The 23822-nt window shown below is 35.3% G+C and overlaps 3 protein-coding genes across 3 annotated transcripts; all 3 read left to right on the top strand.

Annotated features, from left to right (window-relative positions):
- Window positions 1-7119: 7119 nt before the first annotated feature.
- Window positions 7120-9114, top strand: LOC120265315 (protein NRT1/ PTR FAMILY 2.7-like). The gene is made up of 4 exons (XM_039273187.1): window positions 7120-7245; window positions 7369-7586; window positions 8765-8970; window positions 9108-9114. The coding sequence occupies exons 1-4, from the start codon at window positions 7140-7142 to the stop codon at window positions 9112-9114; spliced, it is 537 nt and encodes a 178-aa protein (XP_039129121.1). The 5' UTR covers window positions 7120-7139.
- LOC120265767 (protein NRT1/ PTR FAMILY 2.6-like) lies at window positions 8996-10616 on the top strand. The gene is made up of 2 exons (XM_039273730.1): window positions 8996-9276; window positions 9782-10616. The coding sequence occupies exons 1-2, from the start codon at window positions 9152-9154 to the stop codon at window positions 10611-10613; spliced, it is 957 nt and encodes a 318-aa protein (XP_039129664.1). The 5' UTR covers window positions 8996-9151; the 3' UTR covers window positions 10614-10616.
- Window positions 10617-13114: 2498 nt separating this feature from the next.
- Window positions 13115-20481, top strand: LOC120265314 (protein NRT1/ PTR FAMILY 2.7-like). The gene is made up of 5 exons (XM_039273186.1): window positions 13115-13255; window positions 13385-13602; window positions 15233-15744; window positions 18876-19656; window positions 20369-20481. Exons 1-5 carry the CDS (start codon window positions 13144-13146, stop codon window positions 20420-20422), a joined length of 1677 nt encoding a protein of 558 aa, XP_039129120.1. The 5' UTR covers window positions 13115-13143; the 3' UTR covers window positions 20423-20481.
- Window positions 20482-23822: the final 3341 nt, after the last annotated feature.

The raw sequence follows: 23822 nt of genomic DNA, 5'->3' as shown, positions 1-23822 counted from the left end.
CAGTACAAAAGTCAAGGGCTAACAATACTAAGTACATCTAAAATAGCTTATGAAAACAATAATATTAATAATACAATGAGTTTTTCCATCAAGTCTCCAAATCATCTAGCATGAGTCTATTCAAGTTTGCCACACGGCGATCCTCACGATCCAGTGATGGGTGACAAAATCATACTATAAAAGTCCAGCGGCCTTTTACTCTTCTCTGTGGCCCTTCTCTGCTCCTCGCAGCCCTCGAGTTTTCTTAAATGGCACGCTACCTCTCCAGATTAGCCCCTACTCTCTTCTCTCCCTTATCTTTTCCTTCTTCTCTGCCCGCTCAACCTCACACTAAGCTTCGACGAAACTCAGTTTCCAATACTTGCACAATAATTCACGGTGATGTGAGCAATCACATGTACATAAATAGTGTCATGTACAGAACAATGCACAGTATGTATATATATAATATACGTAGCCATGGAGCGGTATGCTTATGATTTATATATTTTATTCGATGCTCTCTATTCTAATTACACCGCTATATTATTTTGAAGAATAGCAAATGCCATGAGAAGTAGAGGCCTGTGAATCTCGGAAGCGATTATATACGCGGGCCTTCGATATCAAGCTCCATCACGACAGCGAGGCTTAGAGCCAAAACTAACTGAGGTTAATAACATGAGCCTAATGATTAATAGGGTGAGAAGCCTTTAATATTTATAAGGCGTCATGTGATGATAATGCTTTGAAGAATGAATAGTTTGACTCTTGAGGAATCCATAGGAATTGCCTTGAGTTTATCCACAGAAGAGCCGATTTAAACGTCTCGGAGATGGTCCTGCTGCTGAAAAGCCACGTAATGATTGGTCACGCCGCGGGTTTCGAAGACTTCTAAGCGTCGAGAATATAGTGCTATGAGCTAGCTTTAGAATTAGTTTGATTGCTACGTCTCTAGAGAAGCGGTGATGGAAAGGTATGATGCTCAGGAAGATGTCCTAGCATTTCACGCCTTGCGAAGTATGTTATATTACTACAGCGATATAGAAAAAGAATCACAAAATCTAGATTAATTTTGTCTCCTTGCTATAGTAGAGAGCTAGAAACAATGAATTATTGATGTGGAATCAATCGATCTCGTGACCATCTGGCGACCGCATTCACAAATTAATTTTAGTGAAAAGAAGATGGTGTGGTGCATGGTACTAGTTTTAAAAGCATGGTGGGCGAGGACACAGTATGGTGAGTCGGGGGATGGCCACGATCGTGATGGGGGCGAAATAATGTTAGACCCACTTGCGATAGCAAAATTGATGTACATCAACGAAAAACAGCAAAGCAGACAAGATGTGTCGAGGCAAAGAAGGATACCGCTATCGTTGTGGCACGGAAGGTCGTTTAGTCGAGAATTTAGCACAGGATCCCTAAAGATTTTTGTCCATCTTTGCAAATTTATAAAAATAAGAAAGGTAAAGATATTGGGGACAAATTTAAAGCTGACAACCTAGAATTGATCAATTGAGAATAATTCTATAAAATAATTTAAATGTAATTGAAAATACGTATTTAGATAAATCCAGTTTCCTTATAGATTAATTTTTGTAATATGTCTTTATATTTTATTAAAATATATTTTTCCTTCTGTTTTGTTTAGAATATAGTTTGATAATCGTGCATTATTGATTGTGGGACAAGCACTACTCTATTTTGACCATATATTTTATATCATACTGATGAGAAACGCATGTATAGCCAGCGATAGCGTGTCAGTCAAACTTGGTTAGAGAGATTAAGGAGGCGGTGATGTTGCAATGGGACATCGTGCGGATGAAAAATGCTCTTTATTCCCCTAAGTCTATGAGAGACCTTTTAAGGTTTAAGAATATACGTCTCGATGGATATCATTTTAGAGTGAGTTGATAAGGAAGGGAAAGAATATCTTTACATTACACAAAATTATGTCATGCAAAACATGTGCTTGAAACCTTTCCTGTATATATCCTCGGGATTATATTTTCACCGTATTAAAGTGATGGAATCACATACGGTGATTAACTGGAAGGTTAATAGCAAGAAAGATATTTAAAATATGGCATAGAAAGACTTGGAGCGTCCAGTCTTCTATATATGTTGCGTCGGTTATTACTGGTTCTGCATGGGCGTCCAGCTTTGAAGGATTATAAAATCCTAACACATAATGAATATACGTGTTAGGCGTACTCGATGGGAAAGCTAATAACCAGGCCATATCATAACTAAAGGTGACTGGTGAATCTCCTAAATTTTTAGAAAGAATATAAGAAGACATATGTGGACCATACCCTATCCATCATGTGGACCATTTTAGGTATTTTATGGTTTTAATCGTTGCATCGACTAGATGGTCCCATGTTTCCATACGTCTGCAAGGAATATAGCATTTGCAAGGTTATTGTTACAAATTATCAGGCTTAAAGTATAATTTCCAAATTATTCTATAAAGACAATTCGTCTTGATAATGCTGGTGAATTTTCATCAAAATCATTTTATATGTTATTGTGGCAGTTGGAATACATGTTTGAGCATCCAATAGCTCGCTGTACATACCCAAAATGGGTTGGCGAGTCATTAATTAAAAAGACTCCAATGTTATGAAGGACTGGAAACTGCCCTACTGAGTGCGATGGGGTCATGCTATTTTGCATGCTACAACTTTAATACGGATCCGACCCACTGCATCTAATTCATATTCACCACACGAACTTATTATGGGTAAAGAGCATGATATTTCATATATAAGAATATTTTGGTTGTACGCGAGTATATGTCGCGTATACCACCACTCAAAATCGTACAAAAATGGGTCCTAGCATGAGACTTGGTATATATGTTGGTTATGATTCCCCTTGATTGCTATGATATTTAGAACCATTAACAGGGGATGTATTTACTGCAAGATTTGCAGATTGTCATTTTGATGAATCTCTCTTCCCTTTATTAAGGGGAGAAATGATTACTCAAAATGAACCAAATGAAATTGATTGGAATACATCACGATTACATACATATGATCCCGCATGCAGTGAATGTGAACTTGAAGTTCGAGGATGCATTTAAATTGCAAAATATTGCCAAATGAAATACCTAATACATCATCTGATACTAAAATGGTAGCAAATCATATATACCAGCTACCAATGCTCCTGCAAGAAGTGAGATTCCTAAGAATCCATTGAGAAAGAAAATCAAGTGGAAAAATAAACCACGACAAAAAGCGTGGAGAGACCAATTGAGCGCCAAGATTAAAGCTCCTAGAAAAATGAAGCAGAAAAATAAAGAAAAGGATCTCCCATGTAAAAAGGGAGAGGAAATTATAAAACACTCAGAACATGTAAATGAAGAATCAATGGGGAATGATATATATTTCTGAAAATATTGAAAATCTAATTTGCTATGTAGATTATAGTCAAAGATTGAATCGGCATGAGACCGAAATAAATAATATATTCATCTACATGTGGCTATAGATATAGAAATAAATCACGATAATGATCCAGACCCACGATCTATTGAAGAATGTACGACAAAGAATGATTGGCCAAAATGGAAAGAAGTTATCCGGTGAGTTAAATTCCCTATCAAAACATGAGGTGTTTGGGCGATGGTGCCAACACGCGAAGGGATAAAACCGAGTAGATTATAAATGGGTGTTCGTGAGAAAAAGAAATAGAAAATAATAAAATTATGAGATACAAAAGCAAGACTGGTTGCTTGGGTTTTTCTCAAATGCCGGTATTGATTATGAAGAAAGCATATTCTCACTGCAATGGATGGAATTACTTTTTGATTTTTAATTGCCGATGGCGCAAGTAATAAATTAGATATCACGATTTGATGGATATTGTCACAACATATCTATATGGATTACTTGAAAATGACATATATATGAAAATCCCTGAAGGATATAAAAATAACATACATTATAAATTAACAACATTTATACTCTATTAAATTACAGGAGATCTCTCATGGATTAAAAACAATACAGACGGATGTAGGTATACTCTAGTCTCAGTGAATATCTTATAAAAGAAGGGTACCAAAATAACAATTTTGTTGTGATAGCAGTATATATATGTGGATGATTTAAATCTTGTAGGAACTCCTTACGAAAATTGCAATTCGCGACATCATATCGAGGAAGGAATTTGGAAATGAAAGATTTAGGAAGAGCAGTCTATCTAGGTATACAAATTGAGCACTTATCCTCAGGAATATTTGTGCATCAATCAACCTATATAGAAAAGGTGCTTAAGAGATTCAATATGGAGAAGGCTTATCCACTTGAGTACACGATGGTCGTCCGGACTCTTGTATGTTCAGAAAGATCCATTTCGTCCACCTGAAGAAGGAGAAATCATTCTTGGTCGAGCTCCATATCAAGTGCAATTTGGTGCATTAATATACCTTGCGAAATAATGTCAGAGACTAGATATGGCTTTTGCAGTAAATCTTCCTAGCAATATCTGCTCTACGCGAAGCGAAGAGCACTGGGAGGGAAGAGATGCTGCCGTTATTTCAGAACTACATATCGGCTTATTCTATCCCTGAGAATCTTCATCGACCTCATAGCACTGCGTCTTTGGTGTCATCTAATCCTCCAGAAAGGCGATCTCGGACCAAGATACATATTTTCTTATAATAGTCGTCGACTATCTCATGGCGTTCCACTAAAACAAAGCTCTTCTGACTACTTCATCAAAATCGTGCTAAAATTCTAGCATCTCCATGAAGCAAGTCGTGAATGCCAATGGTTTCACGATCTATGATTAGGGCATACTCGATCAGTCATCTGAGTACCATTAGTAACAGACAAAATGCTACGATGTAATTTATGAAGACAACATGATGCTTGTATTTCTCAAATACAAGGAGATTAAAGGTGATAGAGCAGTATATATCACCAAGAATTTCTCTACACTCATGATCTCGAAAGAAAAGCATTATAGAAGTTCAAAGATTCGATCCGAGTGAGAATCAGGCTGATCTATTCACAAAATCACTTCTAAGTGCATTCACTGAGACTTATACATAAAAATCGGGATGAGAAGACTTAAGGATTTAAGTATACGATATAATTTAAAGGTTATTTGTTTGAGGGAGGCAGCTCTCTTTTCCCTTGCCAGGTTTTTGTTCGATGGGTTTTAGAGCGAGGGTTTTAATGAGGCGGTAACCCTCAGAATATACCAAGGATAGTATAGTCTTTTTCCTTAGCCAATTTTTTATCCCATTTGGTTTTTCCTAGCAAGGTTTTAGCAGGGCATATCCAGGTTAGTCGTGGCGTCCAAGGGGAGTATTATAAATAAATATTATAATGGATGGCTACTACGACGAAATCAACATGTGATGAGCATTCTTGTAAGCCATATAGAAAATATTATGGCGGTAGCGACTCTGTAGTAACCCGCCATGTGATGCTTTGATAGCATTTCTGCCAGATCTTATTCTACTATTCCACCAACCCGGTATTTTTGACCGTCGGATCAAATCAATCTTGACCATTCATTCAATTCTTGTAAGCCTATAAATACCTCCCCTCCCCCTCTCATTTGTATTTTGAATATAAGAAGAGAAGGAAAAGAGAAAGAGAAATAAAGAAGAGAGAAGAAGAAGACAGATGAATTTTAAAGGGTTTTGGTTAAATATTCTTGGTCTTTATTCTTATTACTCTCTTTGCATTTATAAAATATTCTTAACAACTAGAACTTAATTCGCCAACATATATATAGACAACCTCAGCTCTCTAATATCATCAACCCTTTGTCGTGCTATTCTCTCCAACTCCTTCTCTAGTTGCCTCACCAATGTCGCTTCTGTTATGTAAGGATATTAAAAAAGTTTTAAATATTGTTTTTATTGCAAAATGAAAAGATCTTTGAGTCTATGAAAATATATCTTGTGTAAATACAAATTAAAATTAAAATGGAATCCAATTCATTTAATAATTGAAAGCCAAAAGAAGGAACATAACCTATTAGTCAAAAAAATAAAAAGAATAAAGAATAAAAAAAGGAAATTGAAAAAGAAAAGAAGGAACATATAAGTATAGAACATCACTAGCATGTGTGTACACTAAAAATGTATTTTTGTAAAGGAATCACCTTCTCGAAAACACAAATTAAACTAGTCAAAATGAATCTTTTCTTTATTCTAAAATCAAAATCAAATGTGTGCATTTAATTTCCAATTTAGCACAAAGAATAAAAAAGCAAGGATACACATACAAAAAGACACTGGATTTTACATGATTCGGTCCATGTGGCCTAACCTATGTACATATAGCCGCATAAGTATTGTGTTTTCTTCACAAAAAAAAATAAAATAAAATAAAATAAAATCTAAGATTTACAATACAATACATAGATAAGAACAAAAATGAAAAAACTACCACAACCACCGCACCCTCGGATTTCCATAAGCAATGTGGTCAAGGTATCGCCAAAACAAACATCAAACTCCGGATACTCAAGACATATATATATATATATATATATATGCCCAAACAAGAGAATTACACTATCATGCACCATCTTTGCATGCAATGAAGATCACCATATTGGTATTGTCATCTAGAAATGGTAGCAATGCTGATGCAGCAAACAACCACCAAGAGGAACATGATTTCTAGCTTGTTTAGTCTAAGAATGTTCAAGCTAACAACAAGGCTCTAAAACCCTATTAATTTGGTCTAATAATACCTAAGGATTTTAAAGAAAAAAAAAATCAAGGAAAACCTCAAGGGAAAGTTTTTAATCATCAATAACCAGTCCCCAACCCTAAAAGTAGAAATATAAATATATATATAAACCGGCCATGATAAAAAAACTAGAAAGACATAATTAGTCAAACCCCCAGTCAAGTTTTTAGCACCTGATGCTGTTCCCACGATCAGTACTTGTCAATAAAAACTTTCAACTGATCTAACTTCATTGTTCAGCATCTGATGCTATCTGATGATATCATGACCGATAAATTAGACTCAACCAATATCAAATTTAAGTTGATATATATATATATATATAAGATCTAAGACCACGATTAATTCGTGTATTCAAACCAAAATTTACTATAAAAGGGTTTTGTGTGGGTATAGGTGGGTGGGTGTGTACTAACGTAAACAATGGCTGGCCAGGAACAAGATGTTCAAACTCAACCACATGCTGCTCATGATCATGAATCACGCACACCTGCAAAACGAGGTTGGATCACAATTCCCTTCATCCTGGGTACATTCATATACTTAGTTATTTTCTCCATCTCTTATTCAATAATTCATTTGGATGCCTATATAAATGAAGCTTCTCTTAATCTTATGGTGTGTTTTCAATCTATAACTTGGTTGGAAGTAGGGAATGCATTTGGTTTGGCTTTGGCCTTGAGTGGAGTCGTGGGGAACTTCATTGTATATCTCATAAAATACTACAATTTCAAGAAAATGGACGCTGCTCTGCTAGCCAACATCATGCACGGCACCTCAAGCTTTTTACCCCTCCTCGGCGCTGTCCTCTCCGACTCTTTCTTTGGCTGCTTCGTCATTGTCACATTCTCCACTGTGGCTTCTCTATGTGTAAATCACATATACATTTGACTTTTTCCTTATCGAATCTGTTGGAGCATTAAAAAAAACTAGAGAAACTTAATAAAATAATAAAGATTCGTCAATGGCCTCTTTGTCAATTGGCACTAAGGTCCTTGTACATAAATGAGATCACAAATTAGATTCACCACTACAGTAGAGTTATTAAGGCATGACGTATGATGTAAAATCCGAGCACACCCCTAACAATAGTGATTTGCCCACCTTTACCAAATAATAATAATAATAATAATATATAGAGTCAATTCTAACCAATTTCACCATAAGTGAGTACACACCATCACATGATTATTTATTTATAATGTATTTTATGTAAACAATATATATTTACTCTAATATGTTCTTAACTTATCATTTGCTGATTTACATTAATTAGGTATGTTATAAATACCTTAGGCCATTTCACCTTTTGGTAAAAAGGAATGACCTATACAAGGGCCACGCTACTAACCGAAATCCGAAGGCCCGTCCAAAAATTGAGTTTGGACAAATATATGAGATCGTTCAGGACAAAATATGGAGCCCATTTTAAAAAATGAGCATGGTTTGGTTTTTATTATTAAAAGCCCGGCCTGAGTTATATAATATATTTATTAATCAGATAAAAAAGGGTTAAATTTTAGTTTTGTGACTGAATAAAGATGTACATTTGGTATTTTGATTTTAATTTGTTTTGTAAAATAATATTGAGTAGTGTTCACAAATTATTATTATTGTGAATTTTTTTATAAATTATTTATTATTTGATAAAAAATCTATTTGGACGACTTTTGGTGGGCCTTGGTTAAATGTCATAAAATTCAGGTGGGCTTTGGCAAAAATAAAGGCCCGTGTAACTGGGCGAGAGCGGGTTTAGGCAAACTCGAATTTTATTAATTATAGACTCAGCTCAACCCGAATCTGTCCTGGGCCAACCTATAGACAGGTCTAGCAATGGATTAGCAGAGGGTTTCACAACCTATTCCTCCATTCTCATTCTTGTTGTGATTATCACTCATATTCCTATTCCGAGAAGCAAATGGACCTTCAATTGACTAAATTATAATATAATGTTAATCTACCTAGCCCTGCATTTTCTGGAATTTATTCAATGCCAAATGTTTGATGACTAAACGAATTACTCTTCCTTTTTCTTCATGAAAATACAGTGCATAATCATTCTCACAATCACAGCCGGAATCAAAGCGTTAAGACCACCAAACACATACACTCAGGCGACCAGCGGCCAACTAGCAGTCTTATACACCGGCATAGTCTTGTACACAATTGGGGCCGGTGGTACAAGGTTCAGCATGATGAAAATGGGAGCTGATCAGTTAAGCAATGTGGGTGACCAAGATGTGTGCTATAATTGGTACTTCATAGTTCTTTATGGTGCGGTAGCCATTGGAAGCACTGTTATTGTCTACGTTGAGGATAGCATTAGTTGGGAGCTTGGATTTGGGATATGTTTAACTGTAACTGCTCTGGCTGTGCTTTCTTTTCTTCTAGGAATTAAGTATTATCATATATCAAGGCCGAAAAGGAGTCCGTTTATGATGATGGCACGAGTTGTCGTTGCTAGGGTTAGGAAAAGGAAGCTTGCATTGCCGGAGGAGGAGGCGGCCTATTACCGTGGGTTATTCGAGAAAACTGATCAACCACCTTTTTCAAGTTTTAGGTATGTTTATGATTATCCCTAAACGTGAGTTTTAGTTATTTCTAAGTAATAAATAACTAAATATGTAATAATAGAGTTAAAAGTTTAATAAGAGACAATGCAAGGTATCAGATTCTGAGATAAAGAAACCAGAACATTTCACTTGGAACAAATTAAGAATAATTGCTTATTGTGATGAGATGGGAATTTTTTCCTCTGTTTTTTTTTTTCACTTTGCAGGTGCTTAGAGACTTGATTTTAGATCCTTGTTAATACAAACACTTAATACTTAATGTAAAAGTACCGATGCCAATAAATAATAGCAATAGATAAAAAGCTATTACCAATGAAATGGGAATTTTTAACAATGATCACCACTTTAATATTTTTTTTCTTATAAGGTCAATTTTCTTTGATCTGTTAATATCAAGATAAAATAATATAACATAAATTAGACCACTGATCTAAACTTTCTAACATAAATATTATTAAACAATTATGTTGAAAACATAATGCATGTATGCAGTTGCATGAACCGAGCTGCGTTGATACAACAAGGGGACGTAGCCATAGACGGCAGCATAGCCCGGCCATGGAGCTTGTGCTCTGTTGAAGATGTAAATGATCTAAAAACCCCGATCCGCATTGTCCCTCTCTGGACCTCCAATGTCTTCCTCAGCATCTCCATCGCCACCCAAGCCAGCCTCTCCGTCCTCCAAGCCTTAACCATGGACCGTTCCCTTGGCTCCCATTTCTCCGTCCCTGCCGGCTCCTTCTCCATCGCCACCTTGCTTGCCATTTGCCTAACGCTCTTCATTCTTGACCGTGGCATCTATCCTCTCTGCCACCGTCTCACCTCCTATACTCCCACACCTCTCCAACGCGTCGGCATTGGCCAAGCTTTCAACATCGCCGCCATGGTTGCTTCCGCTCTCGTCGAGCACAGGCGTTCAATAATTGTTCATGAACACCAAGCTGAAAACCAACCTGACTGGATTGTGCCGATGTCAGCATTCTGGCTTGTGTTGCCTTATGTGTTCGTTGGCATCGGTGAAGCCTTTCATTTTCCTGGACAGATAGCATTTTACTACCAGGAGTTCCCTAAATCTTTGAAAAGCATGGCCACTGGTATTGTTGCAGTGCTTATGTCCATTGGGTTTTATTTAAGCACAGCTGTGCTGGCGGTGGTCCGGCGAGCTACCAGTTGGCTTCCGGATAACTTAAACTCATCTAGATTAGAGAATGTTTATTGGATGCTGACGTTGGTGGCGAGTATCAACTTTTATTACTTTATTATATGTGCAAAGTTTTATAAGAAGCAGAGTGGCAGGCATGTAATTGGTGCTGTAAATTCTTAAGTAGCGGAGTTTTGTGTGTGTGTGTCTATATATATATATAAATGTTATTTTCTTTTTCTTTATCTTAAGTGTACGTAGTAACGTAGTTGTAATTCATGACACAACCTGCAAGTGTGAGTGGGAGAACCAAACCACACCAATGCGTTGACGCCATTTTCAAGCACAATTTGAGATTACTGTCAAATGTGTTTTTGTTCATCGTTAAAGTGTAATCCCCAAAGAATCTAATGATCATTAATTCAATCTTTAGTTTGGGACAGTAGCAATTGATTGAGCACACTTGGTGCACATGGAGCCAACCTTGCTTTAATTTGAAGCCCGACAAAATGATTTCTTTTTTTTCTGCTTTAAGACCACAGGCATATATATACAAGAGTAGTCATGGCATGACATGGATGGCAGAAAAATGATCATTTTCATAATAGATTGTAAACTTTCGAATTTATTCACTTCATTAGGGATATAACGTAAATTTACATTAAATAATTTTATTTTGTTTTTTATTATTATTTATTTTTGAAGGTGAATAAACCATATTCATTACTAAAAAAAGAACAACAACCGCCAGCAAAAATGAAAGAGAACAACACACCCATTAGGCATGGGCACAAAAGAACAAACTAAAAACAGTACAAAACACACCCACCTGAGCGAACAACAAAACTCTTCCAAAGAAACTAGCCTATCACCTAATCAGAAACTCCATCACCAAGATCGAGCTGCTCCAATGGCGGCTCCATCGGTGGACTCCTCAAAATGCACCGAAAACACCAAAGCACAGTGTAGTGATGAAGTATGCTCCTCTAGCTTCGTATGGAGGGCAACGGGGGCTGCAGAGAACCAAAAAATCATGATATATGCAACTTTCAAAATAATAGAGTGCGAAGACATAGAAGAAGCATTAAAAATGCAATCATTTATAGCTAGCCAAACATTACACACAACCGCTTTGACAACAAGACCACCAAGAAAGCACTGGAAAGGACGAAGTCTGACTCACCAAATTCCCCAAACTTCCACCATCAAAAGTGGCATAACAAGCAAGCTAAAGAGCAACAAAAATAAATAAATTCCAAATATCCCTGATACCCTGGTAATAATGGAACAAATGATCCATTGATTCCAAGGCAGAATGACAAAGCACACACATGGAGGTTGGGAGCTTGTTACATCTTCTCTTGGCCAGATTCTCCAAGAAAAGGATTTTGTACCTTTACACCAACCAATTAAAAGCATAGTTATCAGACCCGGCCCGGACATCGACCCGGTCTAGGCTCCGGGTCTCGGGTCAATTGGTTCAACCGCCGGGTCATTTGGGTCAATGCTGGGTTAATAAAATTATTTTTATATATTATTTTTTAAATTATAAATTAGTTTTTAATTCTATAATAATATATAATATTCATTTATTATTTGTTATCAAATAAATAATATGAAGGGAAAAAATAAATTGTAAAAATACATGACAAGCATAAAATCAATACATAACAAAATTTCAAAATTCAAGCTTCACATGACTGACTATTCCACAACACAAATTTAAATTTAACACCAAATCAATCTACAATACATGTTTAAACTTAACATCAAACCATTTTAATCCAATACATAACAAAACTAAAGGATGAAAGGGTCATTTTTACCCTCCAACATATAAAAAATATACAAAAAAACTAAAAAAATAAAAAAAGGTCATTTTATAAACAAGCATTAACCCCTCGGGTCATTGAAACCCGGCCGGGTCACCGGGTTTGGCCGGGTCACACCGGGTCACATCGGGTTACACCGGGTTGATTGCATGTCCGGTCTAATTAGAGACCCGAACCGATTTAGTCACCGGGTCACCGGGTCGACCGGTCGAACAGCCGGGCTGGTCCGGGTTTGATAACAATGATTAAAAGTATTGACTTTGAGGGGGCTTGAAGAATTCCAAAAATGCCTTAAAAAAACCAGAAAATAAACACCGCCAATAATTTTTATTGGCAGCTTAAAAATATATATATATATATATATATATATATATATATATATATATATATATATATATTCAAAAGAAGATATACTTTTTTAAAAAAATTTCTAGTTTATCTGTTCAAAAAAATAAATATCTCGCAGATGTGCTTTACATCAATACATATCTCTATCTATTAATTTTAAATTAATGAGGGTGCTTGTCACCCTGTGCAAAAAAAATCCATAAAAATCATTCTCCAAGTCGGGCATCTCATGTGATCAATCTTGAGTGTGATCAATCTTGAGGGTCATGTGAATTTTTTAGGCTCCTATATTAGCTTATATATATATATATATTTATTTGTCACAATGATTTCCTTGGAGTCTAATTAACATTATTAACTAAGATGTCCCCACGTGTACAATTGCATTCTTAATTATTATCTATCACTTCAATAACACTATTTGGAACTTTTTTGTGTTTTTTAAAGCCTCAAATGCTTCCATCTTTGGTACTAATCATCTGCTTCTGAATCTTATGTCCTAGCTCCTCCACCCTATACAATAATTGTTGTGAATGGCCAGCAAGGAACAAGATGACCAAACTCAACCACTTGTTGCTCGTGGTCATGAATCACAAACACCTCCGAATTACCAAGGAGGTTGGATCACATTTCCGTTCATCATAGGAATATATATATTTACATACTGTACTTAATTTTCTCTATAGATATTTATATATATATTTCAATTAATTTGGAAGATTAAATGTAAATTTACTATATTATATTTTTATTATAATTTCATTGCAATGCAAGGGAATGTATTTGGGATGACATTGAGCTTCAGTGGAGCCATGGGGAACTTCATAGTATATCTGATAAAATACTACAACTTCAAGAGCATAGACGCAGCTCAGCTCATCAACATCATCAATGGCTCCTCCAGCTTCTCTCCCTTGCTGGGCGCCATCATCTCCGACTCCTTCATCAGCTGCCTCCCCGTCAGCATCTTCTCCTCGATTGCCTCTCTCTCTGTACGCTCCCTTGGTCACTTGTTAAAATATGTTTGCTTTTTCTATATACATCATGGGCTTCTATGTTTGGTACTACCACAATTCTCATTCCGGAAATTCTTTTGTTTTTTTCTTTTCATGGTCCACGAAAATCACAAAGAATGAAAGTACAGAGAGATAGATTTGAAAAATAACTAAATATAAGGAAAACTGGTTCTCGCCCCTTTTTTAATTAACTTTTTATTTATTTTTTATTTATTTTTTATTTATTTTTAAATAGCACAAACCTATATATAATTAGGGTGTCCTATGGTCAAAATTGAACATACGGTTGTACGCTTCTCACTCAACCTACATGGTGTTTAAGCTTAAGCCCACACTCACAAATAGAGCGAGCCTGTTATCACACCATTCCGTCTAGTGAATTTTTAATTTGTCAATGAAACATTAAAAAAATAGATAAACCATATTTATTAAAAAAACTAATCAATGAAACTCTCGCACCATCTTTCATAATAGGCTAATACTAGAAAAATTAAGCTTTTATTTAGTTATTTGTATACTATCATACAAGTAGGCCAACATAACTTAAGTAACATCTAAACTAGATTATAACACAACACAAGGGCATTTAAAAGCTATGATAGTTACAAAAGATTCTATCTAGCAGGAGATAGGGATAGAGTTTTGGGAAGATAGCGATTGAGAGGAAGAAGGAGAAGAAAGTTAAAGAGAGAAAAAGAAGTGAGATAAAAAGGGAATAATATTCTCTGCCACTTTTTTCATTGGTGACATATATAGGGATTAATGTCAATCATTATATAGAAACTAGATAACATAAGGAACAACTTTGATATACAAACCAAAGATCAATTAACACTCTAATGAACAAGAAAATTCATGGAAATTTGAAGAACAAAACTCACCGAAAAACCCAGAGAAACAAAAACATTACAACTCAAGCAACAGTAAGTCAGTAACTAAACAAAACATTATAAAACCAACAATCAGCTGAGTCATGTCAAAATGTGTTCAATTCTAGTTCACCCAACCGCTTAATCGTTAAGTTCCTCCAACTAAACAACAATCTGAAAGATGGTTTAATTCCACCGCTCATTACAGGCACAATCCTAAGCTACCTGTGCTGCCTCGAACTTGAACCAACTCTTGGATCAAACTTATCTCAACAGTTCATTAATTTCTCCAAGATCCTCAACGATCTTACTAAACTTTTGAATACTTACAATTACCATATTATTACCTTTTATTCACAACATAACATCAAAACATTAAAACACTGTGAACTCTCTGTAATATGAAACATCACTAAACTCTCTGCAATCTGAAACATCACAGCTGCTACTCTTGTATTTCTTCAATCAGACTGAACAATTAACACACTTAATTGGTGCCCTTATTGGAGATTGACACCTGTCATGCACTGATGCCCACTATCACCTGGGTCACTTAAAAGTTAAAACATGCATATCACAACTACGGTAGTCACTTGCATATTTTTGTTTTGTATGGTAAAATTAAAGTTATTGATGGCTTCGGAGATGAGTTTTATAAGGTGGTCTTGTGATTGTTGTTACTAAAAATTTTGGGATGACTCATATATATTAATTGTTCTTTTTCCCTGAACATATAGAGTATCATCATACTCACACTTACAGCGGGAATCAAAGCATTCAGACCATCAAACTTGCACACTTCGCCGACCAGTTTCCAACTAGGACTTCTATACACAGCGTTAGCTTTATACGTTGTGGGGACTGGTGGCACAAGGTACAACGTCATGGCCATGGGAGCTGACCAGTTGAGCAATGTGGATGACCAAGACGTCTTCTTCAATTGGTACTTCATAGTTTTCTACATGGCAGGAGTCATTGGAATCACTGTTATTGTCTATATTGAAGATAGCATTAGTTGGGTGCTTGGATATGGGATTTGTTCAGCAGTGAATGCTCTGGCTGTGCTTTCTTTGCTTCTTGGAGTTAAATATTATCGTCGGCCAGGGCTGAAAGAGAACCCGTTTATGGCAATTGCACGTGTCATTGTGGCTGGCTTTAGGAAGAGAAAGCTTGAATTGCCAATGGAGACGGTGGCTTACTACCACCGGCCATTGGAGAGAGCTGATCAGCCGCCTTCTCAAACCTTCAGGTACGCAAGTTATGTTGGTTTCTACTGAATAGAGTTAAAGAATACCTTGGCTTTTCCTAAAAAACGTCCATAAGTATAATTTAAAAAAATTAAGTAAAATAAATATACTCCCCTGAAAATCTCTTCTTCAACAGTAATTCTGATGAATTTACTTCTCTTTTGGAAATAATCCCTGATTGCTTAAGTGGACTAAAAGACTTTTACACTTGGCCTCTGAATAAAAGTGGAACCTTCTCGGTAAAATCTTTTTACAAATTTATTATCGATGGAGGGATTTGCTGTCCACTTTATAAGCAGTTCTGGAAAATTAGATGCCCAACAAAAATCACCCTATTCTGCTGGCTTGCTTGGGAAAATAAAATCCTCACCCTTACAAATCTCTTAAAAAAAGGTTGCAACTTACAAAATACAACAGATACTTGCGTGCTTTGCCATAGAGCCTCTGAGACAGTAGAACATCTTTTCATAGACTACTCATACACTTCACGTATCTGGTCCTTTTTTTCACAAATTTTTGAAATACACTCCATTCCAACTTCCTTTTCGAAGATTTGGACCACTTGGATCACTTCCATTCAACCTCAATGCCAACCTCTTTGGGACCTTTGTGTTAGAGCTATCATTTGGAATATTTGGCTAGAGTGTAACAATCGCATTTTTCAATCTTCTGCAGCACCTGCTCGCTCTTTAATGTTTAAAATTGCTAATATGCTACTTTCCTGGTTTTCAGCGACCGATGTTAATCAACAGCAGTCTTTGGCTGTGGCTACTAAAAAAATCAAGTGCTCAATCAACTTCATCAGCGCAAGGGAATCCAACAATTCTGGCGATTCAGATCCTAATCCTGCTATGGAGTAGAGTTCTCCACTTTCAGCTTTGTTGACCTGTACCCCCTGTTGGTGGCTTTCGTCTTCATAGCTGTTTTATCTTCTCGTTTTTTGTTTTCCTTGTTATGTTTCTTGCAGTACTTGTGCCTCACTTCTGGTGAGAGTTTCTGTATTTCCCTTTCTTTCATCTTGTACTTCTCACGAGTGTTTCATTTTCAATAAATTTGTGGTTTATCCACTTTTATCAAAAAAGGTATTACCGAAGGTTGATAAACAAGTGTTGTGAAACACGTACACGTGCTCATCATTATTCAATGCCAGATAAATGAGTTTCTAAGGGGGCGTTTGGTTCATGGATTCATGCCTTGGGAGTGGGAATGGCATGCACCCATGATGTTTAAACCCATGTTTGGCAACAAGGAAAGGAGTGAATAGTGGTTTGGCATGGGAATGAGAAGCATGCATGTGGGGCATTTCCAATCCTCCTAAAATTGGGGGGATTTGGACTCCTTGGTAATGAAATGACTTTTATACCCCTCCTATATAATAATAAATTTATATTAGTTATTTATTTATTTAATAAATAAATAATTATTAAATTATATTAATTAGTTGAAATAGTTAATTACAATTAAAAAAAATAAATAACATATTAAAAATATTAAATAACAATAAATCACGTTATTTATTTATTAATTAATATAACAAACATTTGTTACATTATATTAATTACTTATAATATTTTATTTTAATTAATTAAAAATAAATAATTAAATATATTATAAATACTTAATAATTATAAATCATGCTAATTATTTATTATTTAAAAATAATAATTTATTTTTAAGTTATATTAATTAGATGAAATATTTAATAACAATAAATTAAAAATAGTTAAATATATTAGAAATATTTAATGATAATTATAATAATTATTTACTATTAAATATAAACTATTGTTTTTAGTAAAAATATCATCTCATTCTGTATAAAAAGGCAGTAGGTGTAATTATACTATATTTCTCTCTCATAATTTTTCCTATTCCTAACTCTCAATCCTCCAACCAAACACCTTTTATCATTATCCTCCCATTTCCCCCTATTCTCATTCACACTCCTCCCTTCTTCTCATTCCCCCCCTTCCCATTCCTATTCCGCAATCCAAACGGGGCCAATGTATAGCCTTTGCATCAATAATGTTTACGTTTTACTCTTCTTTGAACTGGGAGCTAGGAAAAACTTTGTTTCTGAATAAAATAACAGTATAAAGTTTTGATATGAAGAATGGTGGACATGTGTGTCAGAGAGAGTGTGCCGTTGGCAATCTGTGAAGAGGGGAGAAGAAGGTTTGAAAGCAGGGGAGAAGAAAGGGAGGGAGAAGAGAAAGTAAAGTTGGGAGACAATGTTCTGCCTTCCTATCATTTATTACTGGCTATAAAGCCGTTCAAACACAGTGCTGCCCTCTTGGGCAAAGTTCCCACTAACTGATACAGTTTGTTCCACTTCGAATACAAAATTATATTACTGACATCAGTCATATTGATTCCCATAATAACCCTTCATCTCAACCCATCACAAAATCTTTAAACTTTGTGACGCGTGTAGATATCCGATCAGTCCGATCAGATCTTCTAGGATTAATTTCTGTGCCTTCTTCATCACATTCCACGTTTCTCCTAAATTTGTTGCTCCCTTGACTTGGTCAATCGGCACAGAGAGGGAGAGCGAGATTTTGAGAGAAAGATGAAAGGAGAAAGGAATCTAGTTTCATTTCTCCCTGTTCCTGTGTTCCTTCTTGTATTTTAGTTTTGGGTGTTCTCCTTAGCTGGGGTCACCCTTGGTGATTAGGTTGCAGTGATTCGATTTGTATTGTTTGTTTAGTTTTGTTATTTTTAATGAATTGTGGTTTATCACGATATTTGATTAATGAATGCTATTGGTATCAAAAGTAATTAAGGTACTATAAAATATGATTATAAGTGCCATGCACGTGGATGGATATGGTGAGGCTTGATGTATAACCTCCAACTATAGCAACTCATTCCTGTTAGTGATAATGGTCCATCATCACTGCACATGAGATGTTTTTTTACTATTGGTCGATCATCACTGCAGGTGAGATGTTTTCATATATACACATATATATATATATATAAACGCACTATAAATTCAAAATATATATCTTGTGGGCTAATTAATATTTATTCTCTTTGTACTCATAATTTAATCTAAGCTAAATGGATTCATCATTTATTAAATATTAGCCTACTGAATTTCATAGCATAAATTTACTCGTGCATGCAGTTGCATGAACCGAGCTGCGGTGATACAACAAGGGGACGTAGCCATAGACGGCAGCATAGCCCAGCCATGGAGCTTGTGCACTGTTGGAGAAGTAGAGGATCTAAAAACCTTAATCCGCATTGTTCCCCTCTGGACTTCCACCATAATCATCAGCATCTCCATCGCCACCCAAGCCAGCCTCTCAGTCCTCCAAGTTATCACCATGGACCGTTCTCTCGGCCCCCGTCTCTTGGTCCCCGCCGGATCCTTCTACGTCACCACCTTGTTCACCACTTGCCTCACCCTCTCCATCCTTGACCGTGCCATCTATCCTCTCTGCCACCGTCTCACCTCCTATACTCCCACGCCTCTCCAACGCATTGGCATTGGCCAAGCTTTCAACATCGCTGCCATGGCTGCCTCCGCTCTCGTCGAGCACAGGCGTTCAATCATTGTTTATGAACACCAAGCTGAAAGCCAACCTGACTGGATTGTGCCGATGTCTGCGTTTTGGCTTGTGCTGCCTTGCGTGCTCACCGGTGTTGGAGAAGCCTTTCATTTTCCGGGACAGATAGCATTTTACTACCAGGAGTTTCCTGAATATTTGAAAAGCACATCAACGGGGATGATTGCGGTCATTTTGTCAGTAGGGTTTTATAGCAGCACAGGACTTGTGGAGGTGGTCCGGCGAGCTACCAGTTGGCTGCCAGATAACTTGAACTCATCTAGATTAGAGAATGTCTATTGGTTGTTGACAGTGATGACTAGTATCAACTTCGCTTACTATATTTTGTGTACTAAGGTGTTGTTTGTTTGCAAGGAGTGGAGTGGGATTGGATTGGGAATGAGTCCAATCCCTTGTTTGGTTGGAAGGCATAGGAATGAGGGAGGAGTCTTTGAGGAATGAGATGAGGGGAGAACCCTTATTAGGATTCCTCTCATTTTCTTGAGGATTGCCCAATCCGGATTTGAAAATGTCCATTTTACCCTTAATTTCAATTGTTTTTCCATCATGTTTTGTCCTTTTCTTTATATATATATTATATTTAGAAAAAATGTTAAGAACATTGTAAAAAACATAATAAAAATACCATATTATAAATAAAATAATACTATAAAAAAATAATAATAATAACAAAAAAAATTAATTAATTATAAAATAACAAAAATAAAATGATAACATTGTAAAAAAATAACAATAATAATAATGAAGATTAATTGTAAAATTAATTATAAAAAATAAAAAAGATTTAAATAATAATAATAACATATTATAAATAAAACAATATTATTAACTAATATATTTATTTATTTATTTATTATTTATTTAATAAGGGCACAAGAGACATTTCTCACATATTTCTTCTTTTTACTTTTTCCATTCCCAATAAATTACTCTCCTATACCCTCCAACCAAACATAGTTTTTCTTCCATTCCTAATCTATTCCCCCTTATTCTCATTTCTATCTCATTCCTACTCAATTCCATTCCTTGCAAACAAACGGCACCTAAGCTTTATAAGTACAAGCGAGACAAGAATGTAGTTGTTGCTGCAAACTCTGAATAGTACTGCCTGTAGACTTCTGTCGGTGTTGTTGTTGTTGTTGTAGTACTTCATATCATGAAAATTTTATTCTCAAACACCAGGTGAATAATGATTTTTCTGTGCCTGATGATTTCTTTATGACTGCTTTTGCTACTATCATGAAATGTGACAAAATAATTTTATCTTGGTTGTCTGCTGTGGCAAAGTGTGGTAGATGATTTCTGGGTGAAGCTTGATGATTCTATCTCCGTTATCAGGCGCAGTTGGACTTTTTTGGGCAACGCTTGGAGGAGATTAGTGGTTCCTTGATGGCCAAGGAGGCGTTCGATCAGAGCACGGGCTAGTCTTTCTTCATTGTGTTGGGGTCTCGTGGTGACTCTGTGTACCTACCTTGTTTTTCTATGCTATTTTTCTCTTGTTTTTTGTAGGGTTTTTGTTTTTGTCGGTTGTGTTTATTGCTGTTCTACCCTCGTCTGCTTGTGATGGGTTTTATTGTTTTGATTTTCTTTTTTAATTAAAATGGTTTATCCACCTTTTCAAATATATATATATATATATATATATATATATATATAAAAACAATATTATAAATATGTAAATTACTTAAATACTGTAGGGTGAAGAGCAACCCATTAGTCAAATTTTTTTCATATTCCAAAATATTTAGTATATGAAAACTTTTGCTGCTTAACTATTATCAAATCTCTGAAAATAATTATTTTTCTTATTTTCAAAATATACTAGAAGCATTGGAGAGCATAGCTTTTTATTTTTAATGAAGGTGGATGAAAAATAAATTTATTAAAAATATAATTACAAAAAAGAGGGAACCATAATACAAAATTCATTAGTTATGGATACTTAATAAACTATCTTATAAAATGAGATATAGTAATGGCCCAACAACAATATGTGAGGATGATCCATTATGTGAGAGGATCATCCATTTAAGTTGGCCTAAGACAGAGCTGAAATAGAGCTCAGCCATTACTTAGATTAATTGTCATGTTCACAGAGTCATTTACGTTGGACCCAAGAACTCAAGACATCTATTAACAGTAGAGATCAAATTCTCGAGTTTTATCCATTTCGCTTCAACTTCAAGGGCAACAAAACGTAGAAAAGAAACATCTTTTCTAAGAAACATCTGATTATAATTTTTATAACAATTTTAACTGACATAAATAATTTAAAATTAAAAATATGCATGATAGTGTCATTCCATCCAAAAATATTTTAAAAAGTGTCCATAAACAAAGCCTCAAGGTCAAACCTCCTAAAGTCCATGATTCACCTAAATACTTGTATAATGAGTGAGTGATTAAAGCAGTTGCATATGTTAGATCTACCATCTTTCTTTCCAAGATCTCATACATGAAAACATAGAACACACAAGAGCAAGATTATAGAAAACCTGATTTCAGATCCATATTAAAATAGCAGCAGAAACTTTATGGTGTCGGTTGCAGTAGGAATTTCCCCTTCTTATCCTTTAAAGCTTTTCCCAATGGGTGAGAAAACTTCAGCCTGTGTGGCTGTAAGAAGACTCGTTTATTGGACTAAAAAGGAGACCTAGCCTTACCTTTATATAGCACTCAATTAGGTTTCCCCATCACTTGCCTAATGGGCTGCTATGGCCTACACTAATCATATACCACATTCATATATATATATATATATATATATAGATTGTTGGCCCATCAACAAATAATAGGCTCCCGTATGTCTCAAAATAAGACTAATTATCTTGATGCAATTGAGAGGAGATAAAAGCTCAACAATTAATTGAAGCCCAAAATTAGAAAACATTCTAACAGCATATTCTAGAATAGAAAGGATATTAAAAAAATGGTTAAAATACTCAATTACCTAGTGAGAAAGAACACATATAGCTGTTGCATCTCCAAATGGCAAGATTTGTTAGTGTGAGAATCTTATTATAATAAAAAAGTCAATTTAAAATATTAATTTTTCAAAGCAAATATTTTCCAAATAATTTAGGCAAAAGACAATGCGAACGATCACCATTAAAAAAGATGTATATATATATAGAATGATTTGACTAAGAATATCTATAGCATTTAAACCCTCAATTTTGTAGCCATTGTTTTCTAAAAAAAAATTTGTACTCTTTTTAAACTAACATTATAGATAGAAGGGTCGATTGGGCAAGGAGAAAAAATAGGAGGATGGGAAGAAGAGCCCTAACATTGCTCATGGGGCCAATTCTAATTCTGTGAATTCCTAGAAAACTCAGGCCAGATACTCATGGGAGCACACCCTATTTATCTTGCTAAAATAGTGTGGATGCACCATGCTTGATTATAGAAGAAATGTAAGTCCAGATTGCATAAATAGGTCAGGATCCCATTCCAAAAGAAACACATTATTTTTTAGGTAAATATTGTTTCATATATAACTACTCTAATAGTAGTTGAATTTAATGACTTGAGCCCCTCTCTGTTAGTATTTGGTCACAATATTGCACCACTATATATCTAGGAGAGTGTTATTAAAATATGTGAGGTTCAAGATTCCCCATCCCTTCAATCTAGAGATTTGTAGTCACCTCCTGTTGACAATCTTGCTAGCATTTGGGGTCATTGATTCAAAGGACTTAAGCCAAAGGTTGTACCCAATATTATAGGAGAGGAGCATAGGTTTGTATTGTAGTGTTTTTTTTTAATCTCAGTAGGGTGTTTAAATTTTTTTTTTTTTAAAAAATGTACTTGTAAATATTGGGATATTTATATATTGCTTGAGAATGTTATAAAAATTTAAAATGGAATCATAGATTCACTTCGGGTGACTATTAATCGCCTCCTGCTTTAATTTGTTGTGTGTTTGGCTCATTTTCTTTTTTATATTTATTTTTTTTAATAAAATAGTAGTTTATCTATTTTATTTTTTTTAAAAAATTAATTCATGTCACCACCAGCTAGCGTGAGTGGGACACGATCACAGCGTTCTATTTACACCATTTTCAATTCAAGCACAATTTGATATCACTTTCAAATGTGTTCCTGTTCATTGTTGCAGCGCTGCTGCTGGCCACAGGTAAAGAGCATTTGATACGTTCTAATTAACTTAATTTGCATGAAATGAATGACCACCCTAGTGTTCACAAATTAAACTGTCGTATTAAATGCGAATCAAATCATTTGACTCAAATCAAAAGTTTTAAAAGTTACTTTAGTGAGTGAATCCTTTATATATTGGGATAGAAGCAATTGGTGCTTGGGGCACATGGAGGCAACCTTGCTTTCAAAGGCAGACAAGTTGTCCTTTTCTGTTTTAAATTTTCTTTTACTGTACTCTGTCCTTCCTGTGTTCTTCAGTCTTGATCTTTTAATAAATTAGCTCCTTTGAGCTCCTTTCATCAAAAAGACAAAAAGTGATTTATTTACTTATTTTTTTCTTC

The sequence above is a fragment of the Dioscorea cayenensis genome, chromosome 7 (assembly GCF_009730915.1).
Source record: "Dioscorea cayenensis subsp. rotundata cultivar TDr96_F1 chromosome 7, TDr96_F1_v2_PseudoChromosome.rev07_lg8_w22 25.fasta, whole genome shotgun sequence".
NCBI classification, from domain to species: domain Eukaryota; kingdom Viridiplantae; phylum Streptophyta; class Magnoliopsida; order Dioscoreales; family Dioscoreaceae; genus Dioscorea; species Dioscorea cayenensis.
The sequence above is the reverse complement of the archived record's forward strand: the minus strand, read 5'-3'. Positions and strand labels throughout refer to the sequence as shown.